Source organism: Mustelus asterias, chromosome 15, assembly GCF_964213995.1.
Source record: "Mustelus asterias chromosome 15, sMusAst1.hap1.1, whole genome shotgun sequence".
NCBI lineage: Eukaryota > Metazoa > Chordata > Chondrichthyes > Carcharhiniformes > Triakidae > Mustelus > Mustelus asterias.
In genome coordinates this window covers 86,310,470-86,329,305 of record NC_135815.1, presented here as the reverse complement: position 1 = coordinate 86,329,305, position 18,836 = coordinate 86,310,470, and the positions used below count along the sequence as shown (strand labels likewise).

Here is an 18,836-nt window from a genome sequence, read left to right as displayed (position 1 = left end):
AAAGTCTATGAACATTAAAGAAAAAAAAACCTCAGCCCCTCTCCCACCAGACACTGTCCAGGAAAGTAAATCCCTACAATCCTGCTCAGAAACAAATCCAAAATGAGCAAGTTACAGACAAAATGGTCTCAAAATAACACTCGTGCTTTTATGGTGATTTTATTTCCATCTTGAAGTTAAACCCCCCCCCCCACCACTTTCTGCATCCCGGTTCCTCACATCTTATCTGCCACATCAACCCCGCCTACTCCAAAGAGCAGGGACCACGGCTTATCCTTTCCTCAGCCCCACCAAGGGAGCAAAGGCCACGGGCAGTGTCCACTGGGCAGCTTGGTGGCAGAGTGGGTTAGCACTGCTGCCTCAGCACCAGGAACCCAGGTTCAATCCCCGGCTTGGGTCACCGTCTGTGCGAAGTCTGCACGGGCTTCCTCCCCCAGTCCGAGATGTGCTGGTTAAGCGCATTGGCCATGCTAAATTCTCCCTCAGTGTATCCGAACAGGCGCTGGAGTGTGGCGGCTAGGGGATTTTCACCACAGTAACTTCATTGCAGTGTTAATGTAAGCCTACTTGTGACACAAATAGACTTCTAGAAAAAGACTTAACTCAGCCCCAACCATAGATTGAACCGTGGTCAACACTGCCACAGCTGCTCGCTGGGTTAAGCGTGCCAAGGCCTCTAGGCAGCCACAGTAATGGAACTGGTTGAAGGTAGATCAACTCAGAGACCAGTAGCTGTGTTTAGTCTCTCAGCGCCACACCTCAGGAAGAGGATACTGGCTTCAGAAGGTGCGTCATGTAGGTTCACCAATGATACCAGACTAAAACAGGGTTAGATTACAAGGGCAGGTTGCACACAGATTTTTTTTCATCCCTCGACTTTAGAAGACTGATGGGTAATCTAATGGTGTTTAGATTTGACAAGAGAAATTATTCCCTCTGGTGGAACATTCCAGAACAAGGGGGCATAACGCTAAAGTTAGGGTCAGACCATTCAGGGCAATACCAGAAAGCACTCCTCCACACACAAGGTACTAGAAATCTACACCCCCCACCTCACGAGAATCAATTAAAAACTTCAAAACCAATCAAAATTGTGTTTTCGGGTACGAGGAATCATTGGACCCAGATTGCAAATGGCGTTAAGGCATCTGCCATGATCAAACTGAATGCCAGCTCAAGGAGCTGAATGGAGCTCCTGTTCCCATATCCCCAAGTCAAGCCTACTACAGGTGCTTCTGCTGTGTCCTCAACTTGCAACGTCAACCTCCATGCAGCGGAAAGCACCAAAAATCCTCTTCCCATCCCAGGTCCTGGCAATGAGCCTTCAGATGATCTGCGTTTCACCAAGGAAGCTGGAGCACCCAAGGGTGTAAAACGAGGCAAAGACAAACAAGCATCTGGACTTGACTTCCAAGATCAGAAACCCACAGAACATATTAATGGAGGCAAAAACAAGGGCACCTAACAGACTCATTCACCCATAGACTGATTAACCACAGAGATCCCATCCTCCCAATGCTGTGGCCAAGTCCAGCTTTGATTTACTGCCCTAACCCTCAGTTACATAGAACACCAGCCCAGAAACAGGCTATTTGGTACTACCCATGCCAGATTTAGCGGTAAAACTAATAAGCTACAGCTTAAGACCTTGCAAAACGAGAGGCCCTGAAATACGAAAAGAAACAGACTCAATCACAAGTTTTATCACACTCAGCTGTTAGGGACAGGACAGAATCCCCAAGATATATCATGAAGTTAGCCGAGACCCTGACTTTATGATTTTGGCATTAGGGTGAGCACAAGGTATTCCACTGCAGGTATGATTCAATTGACTCACGTGGAAGCTTTAATCAAATGCTTAAAGTTATAATTCCTAACAGCTCTAGCTATCTCTATAGTTCCAGATAAGCAGCACCCCATAAACATACAATCTTTCTTCAGAACCAGTTAGTACCAAAAACAGATATGCTCACTTGGAAGCTAGATTTAAACACTACTGGACAGAGATCCAGACAGACACTTGTCTTCTGACTCTCATACCACCATCTGCAGAGAAAGAGCCAATCCCAAACAGCAGAATCTCAAAGATTTATTTCCTGGCAGATTCCAGTCTCCAACCAGAGAGAGAGAAAAAGAGAGTCACTGCTCTCTTAACTCCAAGCTCAGATGCTGCTTGATTTCTCCTAAGCCTAGCTCCACCCAGTCACCTGATTTTCCTGTCAATCAACCCAATCAAGTCCTACTCTGTAAAACCCCAGGGGAATCCAAAATAACAGAACAGCATTCATCCAGATTAAAAGCAGCATTCTAGTAATTAGGAGCAATTATATCGCTGCAGTAACAATGTGGGGCTGCCGGATACAGACAAAATGGTACCGATAATAAAAAACTGTTAAACAGACCCTGCACAAGAAACAAAATACATTTCTTAAATACACAGCATCACAGTTGTTAATGGACTTTGCTCTAACATGCATATATATGGCTACACAGTCATAAGTTAACACATTTGTATAACTTGAAAATGCAAAACTTCTACCGTTTGGGTGGGGCGGCACGGTAGCACAGTGGTTAGCACTGCTGCTTCACAGCTCCAGGGTCCCGGGTTCGATTCCCGGCTCGGGTCACTGTCTGTGTGGAGTTTGCACATTCTCCTCATGTCTGCGTGGGTTTCCTCCGGGTGCTCTGGTTTCCTCCCACAGTCCAAAGATGTGCGGGTTAGGTTGATTGGCCAGGTTAAAAAAATTGCCCCTTAGAGTCTTGGGATGCGTAGGTTAGAGGAATTAGTGGGTAAAATATGTGGGGGTAGGGCCTGGGTGGGATTGTGGTCGGTGCAGATTCGATGGGCCAAATGGCCTCCTTCTGCACTGTAGGGTTTCTATGATTCTATGATTCTGATGCAAAGATATCCCGAAGATGTTAACCTCATTGGGGAAATAAAGCATTTCCATGCTTATATTAAAAGATACAAAAGTCTGAGGACACGTACCAACTGACTCAAGAACAGCTTCTTTCTAGCTGCCAGACTTTTGAATGGACCTACCTCGTATTGAGTTGAACTTCCTCTACACCCTAGCTATGACTAACACTACATTCTGCATCGTCTCCTTTCCTTCTCTATGAACGGTATGCTTTGTCTGTATAGTGTGCAAGAAATAATACATTTCACTGTGTACTAATACATGTGACAATAATAAATCAAAAAACATTTTGCAGATCCAGGACATTTAAGACACCAGTCATCATCCAAGATGGGATTCGATTGGCATTCCTGAATGTAGAAACTGTGGCTATTTCATCCTGAGTCACACAGTATTAAAGTGTTCAGGGCAAAGATCATAATTCTTTGACTGAAAACACCCAAGAACGAACCATGAACAATAAGGCGGCAAGAAAGAGCTCCCAGCTAACTTCTTCACTCATTATTTGAGATCAATGACTTTGCTTCCAAGAATCAACAAAAAAAAAGTTTTAAAATTTTAAACATTGTGGTTTGGGCATAGAAAGCAGAGATGATCAAGGCGGCATACGGCATGCTGGCCCTCATCTGTTGGGGTGTTGAGTGTAGGAATTGGAAAATCATGGTTGCAGCTGTGTCAGACTTTGGTTAGGCTGCATTTGAAGTATTGTATACAATTCTGGTCACCACACTAACGGGAGGACGTTGATGCATTGGAAAGGGTGCAGAAGTGATTTACCAGGATGTTGCCTGGTTTGGAGGATATGGGCCAAGAAGAAAGGTTGAACAAACTGATGGTTTTCATTGAGGCGTCAGAGGATGGGGGGAGTGGGGGGTAGGTGGACCTGATGGAGGTTTACAAGATTATATCAGGCTTGGATAGAGTGAATAGTCAGAGTCTTTTTCCTCCCCCAAGGTCAAAGGGTCAATTACATGGGGGCATAGATTGAAAGCAAGAAGGGGAAAGTTTAAAAGAGATGTAAGGGACACGTTTTTCACAGAGGGTGGCAAATGCCTGGAACGCACTACCAGAGGTGGTGAAAGCATATTCTATAATATTCAAGAGGCATCTGGATAGATACATGAATAGGCAGGAAATAAAGGGATATTGACCACAAAGAAAATATTAGATGAGAGAGGCATCTGTGTGGGCACAGACATGGTGGGCCGAAGGGCCTGTTCCTGTGCTGTGCAGAGATTAAATTGCATCACAACTTCCATTCAGTAAGCAGCTGATTTGAGACAGAGAAATCGAGTATGATTTAATTTGAAAGTGTCACATAAAGTATTTAGTAAGGTGGTAACTATTCCTTTCGAAGCCTTCACCTTTGAATATGAAGTTCTTATTTATATATTCAGTGTCCTTTGAGAACAATAATTTATTTTTAATTGGGGCGTCAGCATGTCACAATCTAGCCCTTGTTCCCTACTAGATCCTGAAGAATCGACATTCAAAAAGTGTCAATGAGCTGGGAGGCCTGGTGGTAATGTACACAAATCTTTAAAAGGCAGCAGGCCAAGTTGATAAGGCGGTTCAAAAAAACAAACATGTTTATCTGGGGTTATAGATAATGGAATAGAATATAAAAGCAAAGAGATTGTGCTAGAACTTCACACATCAGGAGTATTGTTAGCACCACACCTTAGGAATGCATCAGTCTTATAAAGGATAGCGGTGGTTTACTGGGATGTCAACATAGATGGGGAGAGGAGGGGTTGGAAAAGATTAGAGTGACCTAGAGGCTGGAGATGAAAGGTTGATGCTGGAGAGAGAGAGAAAACCTATTGCCTCTGCTGAAATGGGTTAATCACCAGAGGTTATAGATATAAAATCATTGGTAAAATATCTATGGGCAGCACGGTGGCACAGTGGTTAGCACTGCTGTCTCACAGCGCCAGGAACTGTGGTTCAATTCCAGCCTTGGGTCACTGTCTATGTGGGGTTTGGACATTCTCTCCATGTTTGTGTGGGTTTCCTCTAGATGCTCTGGTTTCCTCCCACAGTCCAAAGATGCGCTGGTTAGGTGGATTGGCTATGCTAAAATGACCCTAATGTCAGGGGGATTAGCAGGGTACATGAAGAGGGCCTGTGGGGGATTGTGGTTGGTACAGAATCAATGGGCCAAATGGTCTCCTTCTGCACTGTAGGGATTCTATGATCTAGAGGGACCCACTCAGTTGTTGGGATCTGGAACATAGAACATAGAACAGTACAGCACAGAACAGGCCCTTCGGCCCACGATGTTGTGCCGACCTTCATCTGAAACCAAGATCAAGCTATCCCACTCCCTATCATCCTGGTGTGCTCCATGTGCCTATCCAATAACCGCTTAAATGTTTCTAAAGTGTCTGACTCCACTATCACTGCAGGCAGTCCATTCCACACCCCAACCACTCTCTGCATAAAGAACCTACCTCTGATATCCGTCCTGTATCTCCCACCACGAACCCTATAGTTATGCCCCCTTGTAATAGCTCCATCCACCCGAGGAAATAGTCTTTGAACGTTTCCTTTGGAAGTTTCTAATAGGGGGAAAAAAAAGGTATTGAAGCCAATTTCGTCGATAATTTTTAGGAGGTTGGGCAGGTACTGGAGGATGAAGAGTTTACGAATGTAAAGTGGCCGTGTGGGACTAAGCATAAATCACTGTTTCCACAATCAGCATAGGCCGAATGGACTCCTGAACAGGTGTCCTGTTCTTTTCGCCCTCATGTTTTGTTGAGTTTCCCCTCAAATTCACCTCCACTACTCCTGCAGTAGAAACATTTTAACTGCCCTCTGCGTAAAGAAGTTCCTCCTGAATTCTTTACTGGATTTATTAGTAGCTATATTTAAGGCCTTTAGATTTTGCGCTCTCTCCTTCACAAATGGAGATTACACCACATCCGCCTCAAACACTCTTCTCATTTTAATGACCTTAATTGGAATACCCCTCAACACTCTTTTCTAGAGAAAGAGAGCCCCAACATCTTCGTTCTGGTATCATACTTGTGATTTTTGTACCTTCTCCAATGCCTCAATATCCTTTTCTAACATGGAGACCAGAATTGAGCAGAATGCTCCTAAATGTGGTTCCACACAGACCCTCTTTCAAAGTCAATCCCTCAACAAATAATTCCAGTGCTTTTTTAAATGACCTTACTAACCTGTGCTGCTACCTCCAGGTGATTTTAAAAAAATCTGTGCCATGAGATCAGTTTGCTCCTCGACCCATTTAGAGGATTATTTTCCAAAATGCACCTGCATAGATTTTCCAATTATACACCCATTCTGCAAGTTTACCTCTATTGTTGTGGATTTGGACAAGGTTTTCCATAGTATTACCTACTCACCCGCTCAATTTGAGATTGCCCACACATTTTTAAATTGTACTCCTGATGGGGCCCAGATTGTTTATGCAAACATTGAACAAGGTGGTCCCAATGTCAATCCTTGTGGAATACCAATTGCAACCTTTGACTAACCCGAGTAGGCACCCTTAACTTTAACGCATCCTCACTCTTTTGTAACCAGCTTGTTATCCATTCTGCTGTTCGTCTTAACCCCACATGCACTGACCTTGGTCATAAACTTTCTATGCAGTACTTTTTTGAAAGCGCTTTTGAAAATTTAAGCATTACAGCCAATGCATCACCCTTGTTCATCCTGTTACTCTGTCAAAAAGGATACCCTTCCCTTTAGAAATCCATGGCTGGCTACACTTACATTTTCAGATTCTGATATTTTCCCATTCTATCTTTCAGTAAAGATTCCATTATCTTTTCTGCCGCTGACGTTCATTCATCTGTCCATAGTTCCCCGAATTTGTTCTAATCTCAGGAATCACATTAGTTGCCTGTGAAATCTCTGGCTTTACTCCTTGTTCAGAATTCATTTATACACACACACACACAACAGCCAGGTCTGCTATCTCATCACTATTTTTAATTACGCACTGGTACAATCCACCCAGATGAGGGCTTTCATCCCTTCAATTTGATTAGCCTCTAATTGATCACCTCCCCACCTCTTGCACCGAGTTGTTGTGTATCCACCCTATACCGTATCCCCAGTAAACAGGGGCAGTCATTCAATTCTTTCGCAGTCAGTTGCCAGGAGTCCGTCTTGTGGATCTTTTAATGACCCTATCCCGATCTTTCTTTCATTAATTATCTGCATCGCACAACTTTTTTACACTCATAGATTTAATTTCACACGCCCTTTGTTTTCCAGTTTAAAAAAGAACAATGCCTATTGTAATAAGCCCCCAGAGGCAGAAGTCCCTTCACCAAAATCCCTTTATTTACAAGTCTAACAGCAGCATAGAGTGCTTTCCGTTAGCAGTCTGCACTAGGAGTGCCAGAGAAACTGGCACGCCTGGTTAAGTACAAAGCAAGAGGCTCCCCGATTGGCCCATCAATTTGGGGAGTTCATTTTCTAACAGGCTACCTCCACTGCCTGATTAAAGTCATTACACCTATGCATGCCTTCATTTGGAGTTTCAAACTTACCCATGTCTCGTCATCCATGGCATTTCTCTGTTAGAAAGTTGCTTTTATTTTCCAAGCAAGAGCTTTCTCCATAACTCATTATTCCTTATTTACACTGGTCTAAAATCTGTCAAAATCCAGTTACCCTTCCCCAATTCCATTCTCATTGCCTCAAAATTAGCCTTCCTCACCTGCCCAATTCCAACCCCTTCACATCCATTATCTTGGTCTTTGCTTGCATATATGTTTTATTTTAAGCATTGTTTTATGATTATGGTCGAGATGCTCCCATTTGTTTATGTTTCCTAGCATGTTTAATTTCCCATTACTAGATCCAGTGATTCCTCTTTGTTGGACTTTGTGCATAATTGCAAGAGTGCCATCCTCAAAGCACCGCAAGACCCTCTTGCCATTCCCCCATCTTCTCTTGCCAGTTTCCACTGAAATCTTCATTATTCCATGCCAAAGGAGTCTACAGGACACAGTGGAGGAAAGTGGCTCTCTGGCTGCTAACCATTTACTGATGTAGATGCTCATGTCACATCTCTGCTACAGGCCCCAAAAGTAGCACAGCATGATCCAACACCACTTAAATAGACGTGATATATTAAGCCAGCCACAAGTTTTGACTCATTTTTTGAGTCAGTCTAACACAACTTTGTATTTATAGAATGCCTCTCATGACCTCAGCACGTCCCAAAGTACTTCACAGCCAAAATCTTGCACCTTTGTTCGCGGCTGGGATTTTTCGGTGCCATTGGCTGGAAGTCAATTGTTCCATAGTAGTTCGCAACAGGCCCTGCCACGGACAAGACCGGAGGATCCTGCCCATAGTCACCATTGTAATGTAGGAAATGCAGCATCAATTTAATTTATTAGTCACCAGTAGGCTTACATTCACAGACTGCAATGAAGTTACTGTGAAAACTCCCTAGTCGCCACACTCAGGTACACGGAGGGAGAATTTACCATGGCCAATGTACCTAACCTGCACATCTTTGGACTGTGGGAGCAAATCGGAGAAAACGTACACAGACACGGGGAGAATGCGCAGACTCCACGCAGCCAGTGACCCAAGCCGGGAATCCAACCCAGGTCCCTGGCGCTGTGGGACAGCAACATTTGAACACAGCATGCTCCCCACAAACCGCAATGAGATAATGGACAGTTTAACCTTCTTGTGGTATTGGCTGAACGATTAATATTGCAACATCAGTGCCATAACTTCAGTTATCAATTGGCCGGGGCACCAGGACAATTACTGGGTCTTTGAATAGTGCCATGTGATCCTTCGTATCAGTAAGTGGGCAAACGGTACCTTAGCTTCCTGTCTGATCTGCACTACCTCAGTGCACTGGAATGTCAGCCTAGATTTTGTGCTCAAGTCTCTGGACTAAAACATCCTACTTTCTGACTCAGACGGAGGGATACCAGAGAACCAAGGTGGGCACAAAAAAAGAGACACAAATGAGCACATCTAACATCCATTATAAAATGTCTGCCACTGTTCTGAAAAGAAGAAATTTATTGCCAGGTACAATCACATTTCACTAATCGCCCAAAACGCACTCATTACCTTTATTGATGAGTGACTGAGCCTGTGGTGCTGTGGTTATGGAGTAAAGCTGCCAGCATGCATCGAATGGCCTCCTGGCCCACAGCAAGCCTAGGTGTTTCCCCTTACTGGCTACAGCCTGCTGCATGACATCAAAACAACTGGAGACTATCACCACCACCAGCCACCGGTTTCAGAGCAATAGAAATACCACTTTCATAAAGATTAAGGCAAGTTCATTACATGGGATCGGAATCCACACAGAGCCATATTCTGATTCAGTCTAAGCGCGAACCAGTCAGTTCGGTGACAATGAGACTACAATCTACACAGGCGCACACAAAAAGGGTCCTTCACTTGTCCAAAAAACACAAGCAAGTCCAAATACTTGGCAACTCGATTCTAATGGGTGAACAAAAACAGCATTTTGGACATAGATCACAGGTTTTTGAAGATTTTGGATTATCAGTAAGGAAACAAGATATCTAAATCTTAATATTCAGGTTTTTTAATATAAATTGTGCACATGGAGATGGATACTTTCCCATTTCAGGTATGCCCCTGTCAGCAAACTCTCCCAGGGTAGATAAAGCGAGGGTTAGATGTAGAGTACAGCTCCCCCTACACTCCCCCATCAGTATATAATCCCGGATATTAAAGATATAGAATCCGTACAATGCAGAGGGGTCATTTGGCCCATCCAACCTGAACCAACTCAACTAAAGATCTTACCCACACCCCCCAACCCCCACCCTATTCCTGTAACCCTGTGCATTTACCATGACTAAGCCACCCAACCTGCACATCTTTGGACTGTGGGAGGAAACCGGAGCACCCAGAGGAAACCCACACAGACACGGGGAGAACGTGCGAACTCCACACAGACAGTGACCCAAGCTGGGAATTGAACCTCGGTCCCTGGTGCTGTGAAGCAGCAGTGCTAACCACTGTGCCACCATGCTGTCCTCTGCTGATGTAAAAAGATCACTCCTGTCACCCATCCTCCACCAGCCAACAAATCTAGTCATAACATTGCCAATTTGTGTCAGTTTCCCTATGCAGTGGGACTCGTGCTCACTGGGAATTGGACTGATGCCATCCAACTCATTTTACAGATAACCTCACAGCTACGAGACAGAAGGAATTTTCATCCAGTGTGCTGGTTTGACCTCAGGACCCAGAGGTGAAAGGTCTCGCCCATGCTGACACATCTCTCACATCCACCCCAAAACAAATCTAACTCTCACCTTTGCCTGGAATGGCTTCCTCCTGGAGCCCATTCAACTGCTCCAATTTTCCATTGAGCACCTCTTGGTCCTCAGAATTCCCGTGGATTCCAGAAATCTGACCATTCTTCTGAACAGGCTGTTGGAACAGGGGGAAGTTCACTTGAGGTTAGCACATAAATAAATGCATACACACCTTCCTCCTCCCCTCTCTCTCAGGAGGGGAGATCATGTCATACAAAATGGTGCACTCAGTGTTCCCATCACCTGGAGAGGTCAGAGTGTACCTTCCCAGATTCACCCCTACCCCCGCTGCCCACTCTCCCCACCCCACAGTTGGCCTGGTTTTTAACCTGGTGTTTCACCCCTCTCAGTGGATCTCACGGTTTGGGGAGGAGAGTCGATATGTACAAAATGACACTGGGGCTTAGAAAGTTAAAAACTGGGAGGGCAAGTTCCATAAACATGGCTTGAATTTGATCAAAGTATAAAATATTAAAAATAAAAGGATTTGATAAAGAGTAGTCCAGAGAGAAACTATTTTCTCAAAAAGTGGAAATGAAAAACGTTAGGCAGGATGATCTTAAAATAACAGAGGGCAATCAGGAAAGATAATTTCACATGAAGTGCAGTGAAAATCTAGAACGCTTCCCCCCCCCCCCAGAAGGTTGTGTAATTTTAGATACAGAATGAAGGCCAGTAAATGGAATTGATGTACAAATTGATCTTTTATTCGTTTGAGAGACATGGGCATCGCTAGCTGGCCAGCATTTATTGCCCATCCCTAGTTGCCAGAGGGCAGTTGAGAGTCAACCACATTGCTGTGGCTCTGGAGTCACATGTAGGCCAGACCAGGCAAGGACGGCAGATTTCCTTCGCCAAAGGAACATTAGTGAACCAGATGGGTTTTTCCGACAATTGGCAATGGTTTCATGGTCATCAGCAGATTCTTACTTCCAGATTTTTTTTTACTGAGTTCAAATTCCACCATCTGTCGTGGCGGGATTCGAACCCGGATCCCCAGAACATTAGCCAAGTTTCTGGATTAATAATTGAGTGATAATACCACTAGGCCATCGCCTCCCATGATCATGATTTAAATGAGTGCTGGAGTAGGACTGAGGGGCAGAATGGACTCTTCCTATTGTGCTTCTAGAGAGCGGATTGTGGGATTAATTGCTCGACAGGCCAAATGGTGTCCTTTTGTGCAGATTCTCATTTAGACTTTGGCAGTGCATTCAATAAGTGGCCAAACAGGTCGAGGATCGATCTGCAAATCCTTTCAACGCAGGTAGTAAAAAAGAGCAAGAGAGATTGCTGGTCGGCTATGTGCTGGATAGGAGTCTCTACCCTCATGAGCCATAGCTCCAGGAGTACAACAATGCAGATAAAGGGACTTTTGCCACAGTAACTCTGGTCCCATGAACTGTAACAGAAAAACTGTGGGAGGCTCAGAAAATCCAGGCAGTTGGAATTCCAAGTCTGTCAACCAAAATCCAACCTGAACAATCACCCAATTGGTATGGAATCCAATATAAAACAATGAAAGCAACATGCAAGGGATTACACAAACTCTAATATATTCCCACTGAATTTAAATCTTCAACAATAGGCAGAAACTAGATATCAGTCCTTTATGCAGTTATGCAAGTTGAGGCCTCATTTAATCATGCACATATAGCTAGAGCAATGTCCACCGTTTTCTTTGCAAGAACCAAGTCTCGGGTTTGCTTCAGTAACTTTGTCCTTCAATCGTTCACGTGGTGCAGTTAAAACCCAGCAGTGCTGCTTTAATTCTTGAATCCCCCTCTCCCCAAAATAAAAAAAAAGGGGGCCACAGATTATCTCTTTGATGTGTTAGCACTAACAGAAGCCCCTTTGTAGATAGAGCCCAGAACTCGGAGGGGTAGGGCTGCAGCTGGTGAGATCAAGACTCAAAACATCCACTCAGAGCAGGAAGACACACACAGTCAGCAACCTGGCGACTGTGGCACCACCCATTGTTTAGGTGGGTTTTAAGACAGAGCACGAAGCAAAATCCTCAGGGACCACTGGACTTTTTGAGTGCCTGATTTAACAAGGGGAAGATTTCATTTTAAGTGCAGGAATATGCAGACATCCAGACTCCTGATTATTGATAAGATTGCAAGCAGTGAATGTGCCAATCTGTCTCAAAGGCACCCAGGACATTTCGACTCCTGCACTGATACGTGAGAAATGGCCGCTGAGCATCACTCTATTTGATAAGCTGGGAAAGACAAAGATGGTAAATGTCTTGCAGAAACCATTGCATTGTTTGAGGGCAACGCTGGATAAATATTTGAAACGAGTAATGATCTGGATCTTATTTATTTTTGGAACATGGATTTTGTGGCCCAAATTAATTGCCCATTCCTAGTTGCCCTGGATACAGGATGACCTGCTGGGCAGCTTATAGGGCAGTTAAGAGCTGGTATGGGTCAGGAGTCAGAACAAAGGCCAGGCCCAAGTAAAAGGATCACATTTCCTTCCCTAAAAGGACGTTAGTGAATCAGCAGAGTTTTTTTTTAAAACTACAAACTGTTTACATGGTCATTTATACTGACGCCAGATTTTTATTTCCAGATTTTGTAAATCATCTCAAATAATCAAAGTGTCACAAAGGGATTTGAACTCTTACACTCAGCATTAGTTCAGGCCTCTGGATTACTGGTTCAGTAATAATGCCACCATACAGATGGTGATATAACACCACAGGGTTACAGGGACAGTGGAACAGCAGTTAGCACTGCTGCCTCAGCACCAGGGACCTGGGTTCAATTCTGGCATCGGGCACGTTCTCCGAGTCTGCATGGGTTTCCTCCGGATGCTCCGGTTTCCTCCCACACTCCAAAGATGTGCAGGTTAGGTGGATTGGCCATAGCAAATATGCAGGGTTGAGGGGATAGGGCCTTGGTAAAATGCTCTTTCGGAGAGTTGGTGCAGACTCAGTGGGATGAATGGCCTCCTTCTGTGGTCCTACGGGACAGCACTGGCTTATCATAGAATCCTACAGTGCAGAAGGAGGCCACTCAGCCCATCACGTCTGTACCAACCACAAACCCACTCAGGCCCCAACCCCTCACATTTACCCTAGCTAGTCCCCCTGACACTAAAGGGCAACTTAGCATGGCCAATCCACCTAACCCACACATCTTTGAACTGTGGGAGGAAACCGGAGTACCCGGAGGAAACCCACGCAGACACGGGGAGAATGTGCAAACTCCACACAGACAGTGACCCAAGCCAGGAATCGAACCCAGGTCCCTGGCGCTGTGAGGCAGCAATGCTAACCACTGTGCCACCGTGCAGGATCGGTTTACTTTGATGGGCCAATGGCCTCCTGTTTTCAGAAGGTCCGTGGTTCCATTGGGGAATCCAAATACAAAATATAAACATTGCAAACACTCGCAGCTCTACCGACACGGAGATCTACTCAGGGGCTGCGTTAATGTCCGCACCACCTCTGTCCACCTCCCTATTCACAAACAAGAGATGCCCATCCACACTTCCCAAAGGTCACCAAGCCTCAGATTTAGAAAGCTGAACTCAGCAATACTAATCTGCCTTCAGGGAGAGGCCAGAGGAGGAAGGGTGAAGGGCCACCATGCTGAATGTCAACTGCGAAACATAAAAGATTGAGAGCGAAGGGGAGACAGTGGTTTAGTGGCAATGTCATTGGACTCTTAATCCAGAGGGCCAGGCTAATGTTCTGAGAATATGGCAACTGGTGGAATTTAAATTCAATTAGGAAACTGGAATTGAAAAGCTAGCCTGGTTCACTAATGTCCCTTAGGGGAGGAAATTTTATTACCTGGTCTGGCCTACATGTGACTCCAAACCCACAGCAATGTGATCAACGCTTAACCGCCCTCTGAAATGGCCTAGCTAACCACTCAGGTCAAGGGCAATAAATGTGGGCCTTGCTGTCAATGCCCACATCCCATGAAAGATAAGGTAAAAGTATTAAGATGTAAATCTGTCTTAATTATCTGCACAAGTAGAATTAAAATGGGAAATGGGGGCAGCACAGTGGCAAGCACTGCTGCCTCACAGCGCTAGGGACCCAAGTTCGATTCCGGCCTCAGGTCACTGTGTGGAGTTTGCACATTCTCCCAGTATCTGTGGGGGTTTCTTCTGGGTGCTCTGGTTTCCTCTCAGTCCAGAGGTGTGCGGGTTAGGTTGATTGGCCATGCTGAATTGACCCATGCTTCAGGGGCTTAGCAGGGTAAATATGCGGGGTTACGAGAATAGGGCCTGGGTGGGATTGTGGTTTGCGTAGACATGATGGGCCGTACGGCCTCCTTCTGCACTGTAGGGATTCTATGATACAATTGCAGGTGCCAATGACTCAACCCATCAATCCCAGCTCACTTTTGGCTAAGTGGACTCTCATCAAGTCACCGTGCAGTTTCAATTGACTTGACCACGTAACCCAGGCTGACAAGCCAAAGCCAGTGCAACACTTAAGGTGCTCATTGTCAGAGGTGCTGCCTCTCCACCTTGATGTTAAACCAAGGCCCTCTCATATGGGAGAGATCCCATAGCAGTTATCCCAAAGAGGAGCTGGGGAGCTCTCCCCAGTGTCCTGGTCAATATCTCCCCTCAAGCAACATGACTAAACAAACGATGTGCTAATTATCGATTGCAGTTGGTAGAATCTTGCGAAATGAAAATTGGCCTGCTGCATTTCTTACACTTCAACAAGTGAGGCTGAAACACTTCAGGAATGCCAGAGGTCATGCAACACGCTAACCACACAGATTCATGTCGTTTTTTAAAATCCCACTCCCCTGTATCTTTTTACAGTCTTTCAACTTCTTAAATGACATTTGTCAGTGTCAATAACCTCATGGTATTTCCCATTCTAATAACTTCAAAAAATTTCAACTATCCCCTTTGATTTTCTCTTGGGAAAACCCCAGTCTATACATCTTAACCTTTGCTATTGGAGCTCAAAATGTTTTCCAAATCTCTTAGAACGCCACACCCCATTTGAACACTCAAATGTCCTGATAGAAACCGTAGCCATTTCAGCATTTCTCAACTCTACCCCCTGGTTGGTAGCATCTTTGTAACAATTTGTCACAATCTCCTTTCCGCCCACAGCTCTAACGTGGTGCAGCCAATATTGTGGTTTACAATAGGGTAGAGTTTTAACACTGCCTATTGTATCGGGTGGTGCAAACAGTGACTGGACATGAGGAGTGGCATCGTGGCACAGTGGTTAGCACTGCTAGCTCACCGCACCAGGGACCCGGGTTTGATTCCGGGCTTGGGGGGTGACTGTGCAAACTCTCCGTGTCTGTGTGGGTTTCCTCCAAAAGACGTGCCAGTTAGGTACATTGTCCATGCTAAATTCTCCCTCAGTGCACCCGAACAGGCACTGGAGTGTGGCGACTAGGGGATTTTTACAGTATCTTCATTGCAGTGTTAATGTAAACCTACTTGTGACACTAACAAACAAACTTAAAACTTTTTTAAAAAAAAACTTTAGTCTCAGACTAGCTTACTATCTCCACTTGCCCAGCCCCATCTACAACCGTCACCTAAAAGCTTAGCACTGATCTAGCTTTTGATCACCCAACTTTCCCTTGAATGACTTGGTATTGAGGTTTGTCCAAATGCTGTGAAGCAGCTTGGGATGTTTTATTAGGGTTTAAGCACTGCATAAATGCAAAGAGTTACTATTTAAGCAACCAGTGCGATCATAGAATCCCTACAGTGCAGAAAGAGGCCATTTGGCCCATCGAGTCTGCACCGACCACAATCCCACCCAGGCCTTACCCCCTATATCCCTACATATTTACCCACTAATCCACACATCCCGGGATCAAGTTTAAAGGCATCCCATTTCTGAATAAACTGCGACATTAATACAAAGATCTTGTATTAAAGTGATTGCAATCCAACACGCAGCTTAAATTAGCAAGGAGGATCTTAAAGACATCTGTTGTTATGGAAAGCCCCCCTTCCCTGCAGCATCTAACCGGAGGTGTACATTTTACTATACAAGAGGACTGAAGCAGATAAAAAAGGAGGCACATTCTTGGGAGTTAAACTGGGCCAGGATATGCAGAACTTTGTCAATCCCTAATTTAAGATCAAATATTTTCTCCCCCCATGTTTTTATACATTTAACTTAAAAATTAGCATATTTGTTTATACCAGATGGCCCATCCAAACATGGGAGGATGCAAATACACCCTCCAACTAGTGGCAGTAGTGTGGATTATATCTAACTTACAACAGTATGGATTGTCTAAGAGTTTCCTAAAGGTTTTCCAAGTTCCATGTTCTAGATTTCTTAACTAATAAGGTTCCCAGTCTCTCGGGACGATGCAAATTAAGAAAAAAATATCAAACACCAATTTTACAATGCAGGACACCATTCTGCCCATTGTCTGTGGCCAGGACAGACTGTGACAAATCCCATTTAAAAACAGGGTAACCGGAGAGGACTTGGAAGGTAACTGAGGTGTCAAACCTGGGGGACTCACTAGCTGGGAGCGTAAAACAGAAGGTAGGCCATGGCAAGAAATAGCCAAACTCTGCCTGGCGCAATCGAGGCTCAGAATAGATCCTCAAAACTTCCCAAAGCAAATGTTATCGCTCGAGAGAAGCAGAAAGTCAGCTCAGGCTTCCTGCTCCTGCCTGTGCAGATAAAACAGCCACAGAGACAGTGCCTTATTTAGCAAGGCCCAAGCCACCCACACTGTTTCAGCTTTGGCAAGTAAACTCCAAAGCACAACAGTACCCTGCAATAATTATATTAGTTGACACTCCACTTAGTGAGTAAACTCCAAAACAGTAAGCTGAATACAGCTCAATCACGCTGACAGTGTGTGGCATCTGATTAATCATCACACAACTGAAAGTCATCAATGTTCCATCCACTACATCCTTAAAAGATTCAAAGCCTTTTCTCTGTAAACATTCTCCGCCTTTTGGCTAAGATTTTTTTTACTTATTTGTGTCACAAGTCGGCCTGCATTAACACTGCAATGAAGTTACTGTGAAAATCCCCTATTCTCCACATTCCGGCACCTGTTCGGAAACACTGAGGGAAAATTTAGCACAGCCAATGCACCTAACCAGCACATCTTTGGACTGTGGGAGGAAACCAGAGCACCTGGAGGAAACCCACGCAGACACAGGGAGAATGTGCAGACTCCGCACAGACAGAGTGACCCAAGCCGGGAATCGAACCCGGGTCCCTGTGAGGCAGCAGTGCTAACCACTGTGTTCTCTGCTCCAATGACTGGAATTCACTCGTTAAACCTCTCCACCACTTTTTCTTCCTTTAAAGACACTCCTGAAACCTGCCTCTGACCAAACCTTTGGGCCACCTGTCTTAATATCACTTCTTGCGATTCAGCGTCAGATTTCTCCTCATAACGCTCTTGTTCGGCACTTGAGATGCTTCAAGACGCACTGCATAAACACGAGCTGCTGCGGAGCTCAACCAGGCTTCCGAACAAAATTGTAATCTTGTGTTGTAATGTTGGATTACAATTGTAATATTGTAATTGTTGTTGTGCACCTTTCAACACAAACGGGTTTTAAATCCCAGGTGTAGCTTGCGACATTCTTTCAAAGAGAGAGAGTTCTTTTGGGGGAAAGAATTCTGCCTGGAGACAATCGTTTTGTTTTTAGGGAAGTTGGTTTCTCAGTGCTGCTTGTGTAGCCAGGGCAAATAAAATTTATCAGCAATTCCCCGCACGTTTGTTGATAACATTATAGGGCTGCTGTTCGCATCCTTCAATCATAAAACTGATTTCACCAAATTGGGTGGAGTACAGGGGAGAACATTTTTGATCTTGTGGGGGAGGGGGGGGGGGGTTTGGTTTTGCAGTACGTTACCCACCTGTCTGCCACTTTTAGGCCATGGTTTCAAATTCAGACAAGACTAAAAAGAGATAAAAGTTTTCTTTATCTGCTGGTTGCAAGGCTCCAATACAAATTGAATCATTAATGTAGTAGCCTCAGTCTTGAGAGAAAGAGAAGTCTCCAGGTTTCTTCAGTGGAGTGAAAACAGACACCAGCGTTAAGTGGCAGCAAAGGTGCAGTGAATAGGTGGCTACCAGGAACCAGGAAACGAGGTGGAGCTCTGCATTGGAACACAGAAGGTTGATTATCTATTGGAGGCGTTCCAGATCAAAGGTTTGGAGGAGAAGACTAGTGAAAGATCGTTCCCACTACTTAGCAAAAATTGCCAACAAAGAAATCACAGACTAAGGATTACCTTTGTAGAAGCAAAACGGTGATGTGAAAAGCTAACTTTTTTTAAAAATACACAAGTTAACAGAACAGGGAATGGATTGCAACAAGTGGATATTGAAGCAGAGACTAACATTTAAAAAGGAAATCGCATTTGTTTGCACCTTCCACAACCTCAGGACATCTCAAAGTGCTTTGCAGGCAACGAAACACTGTCTTGAAGTGAAGGCACATTTCATTGACTCCCTACTGTGCAGAAGGGGGGGGGCCATTTGGCCCATCAAGCCCACACTGACAATCCACAGAGAGTTTTAACAACACTAGGTTAAAGTCCAACAGGTTTATTTGGTAGCAAATACCATTAGCTTTCGGAGCGCTGCTCCTTCGT

General features: G+C 44.7%; 1 protein-coding gene across 7 annotated transcripts in view; it reads right to left on the bottom strand.

Moving 5' to 3' along the window:
- akap12b (A kinase (PRKA) anchor protein 12b) overlaps positions 1–18,836 on the bottom strand; it is an 85,189-nt gene that overhangs the window by 36,012 nt on the left and 30,341 nt on the right. For all 7 annotated transcript variants that reach the window (XM_078230270.1, XM_078230273.1, XM_078230272.1 and 4 more), the window contains exon 2: positions 10,232–10,349. In XM_078230270.1, the coding sequence (XP_078086396.1) occupies positions 10,232–10,349 (118 nt within the window). The remainder of the gene's footprint in view (positions 1–10,231; positions 10,350–18,836) is intronic.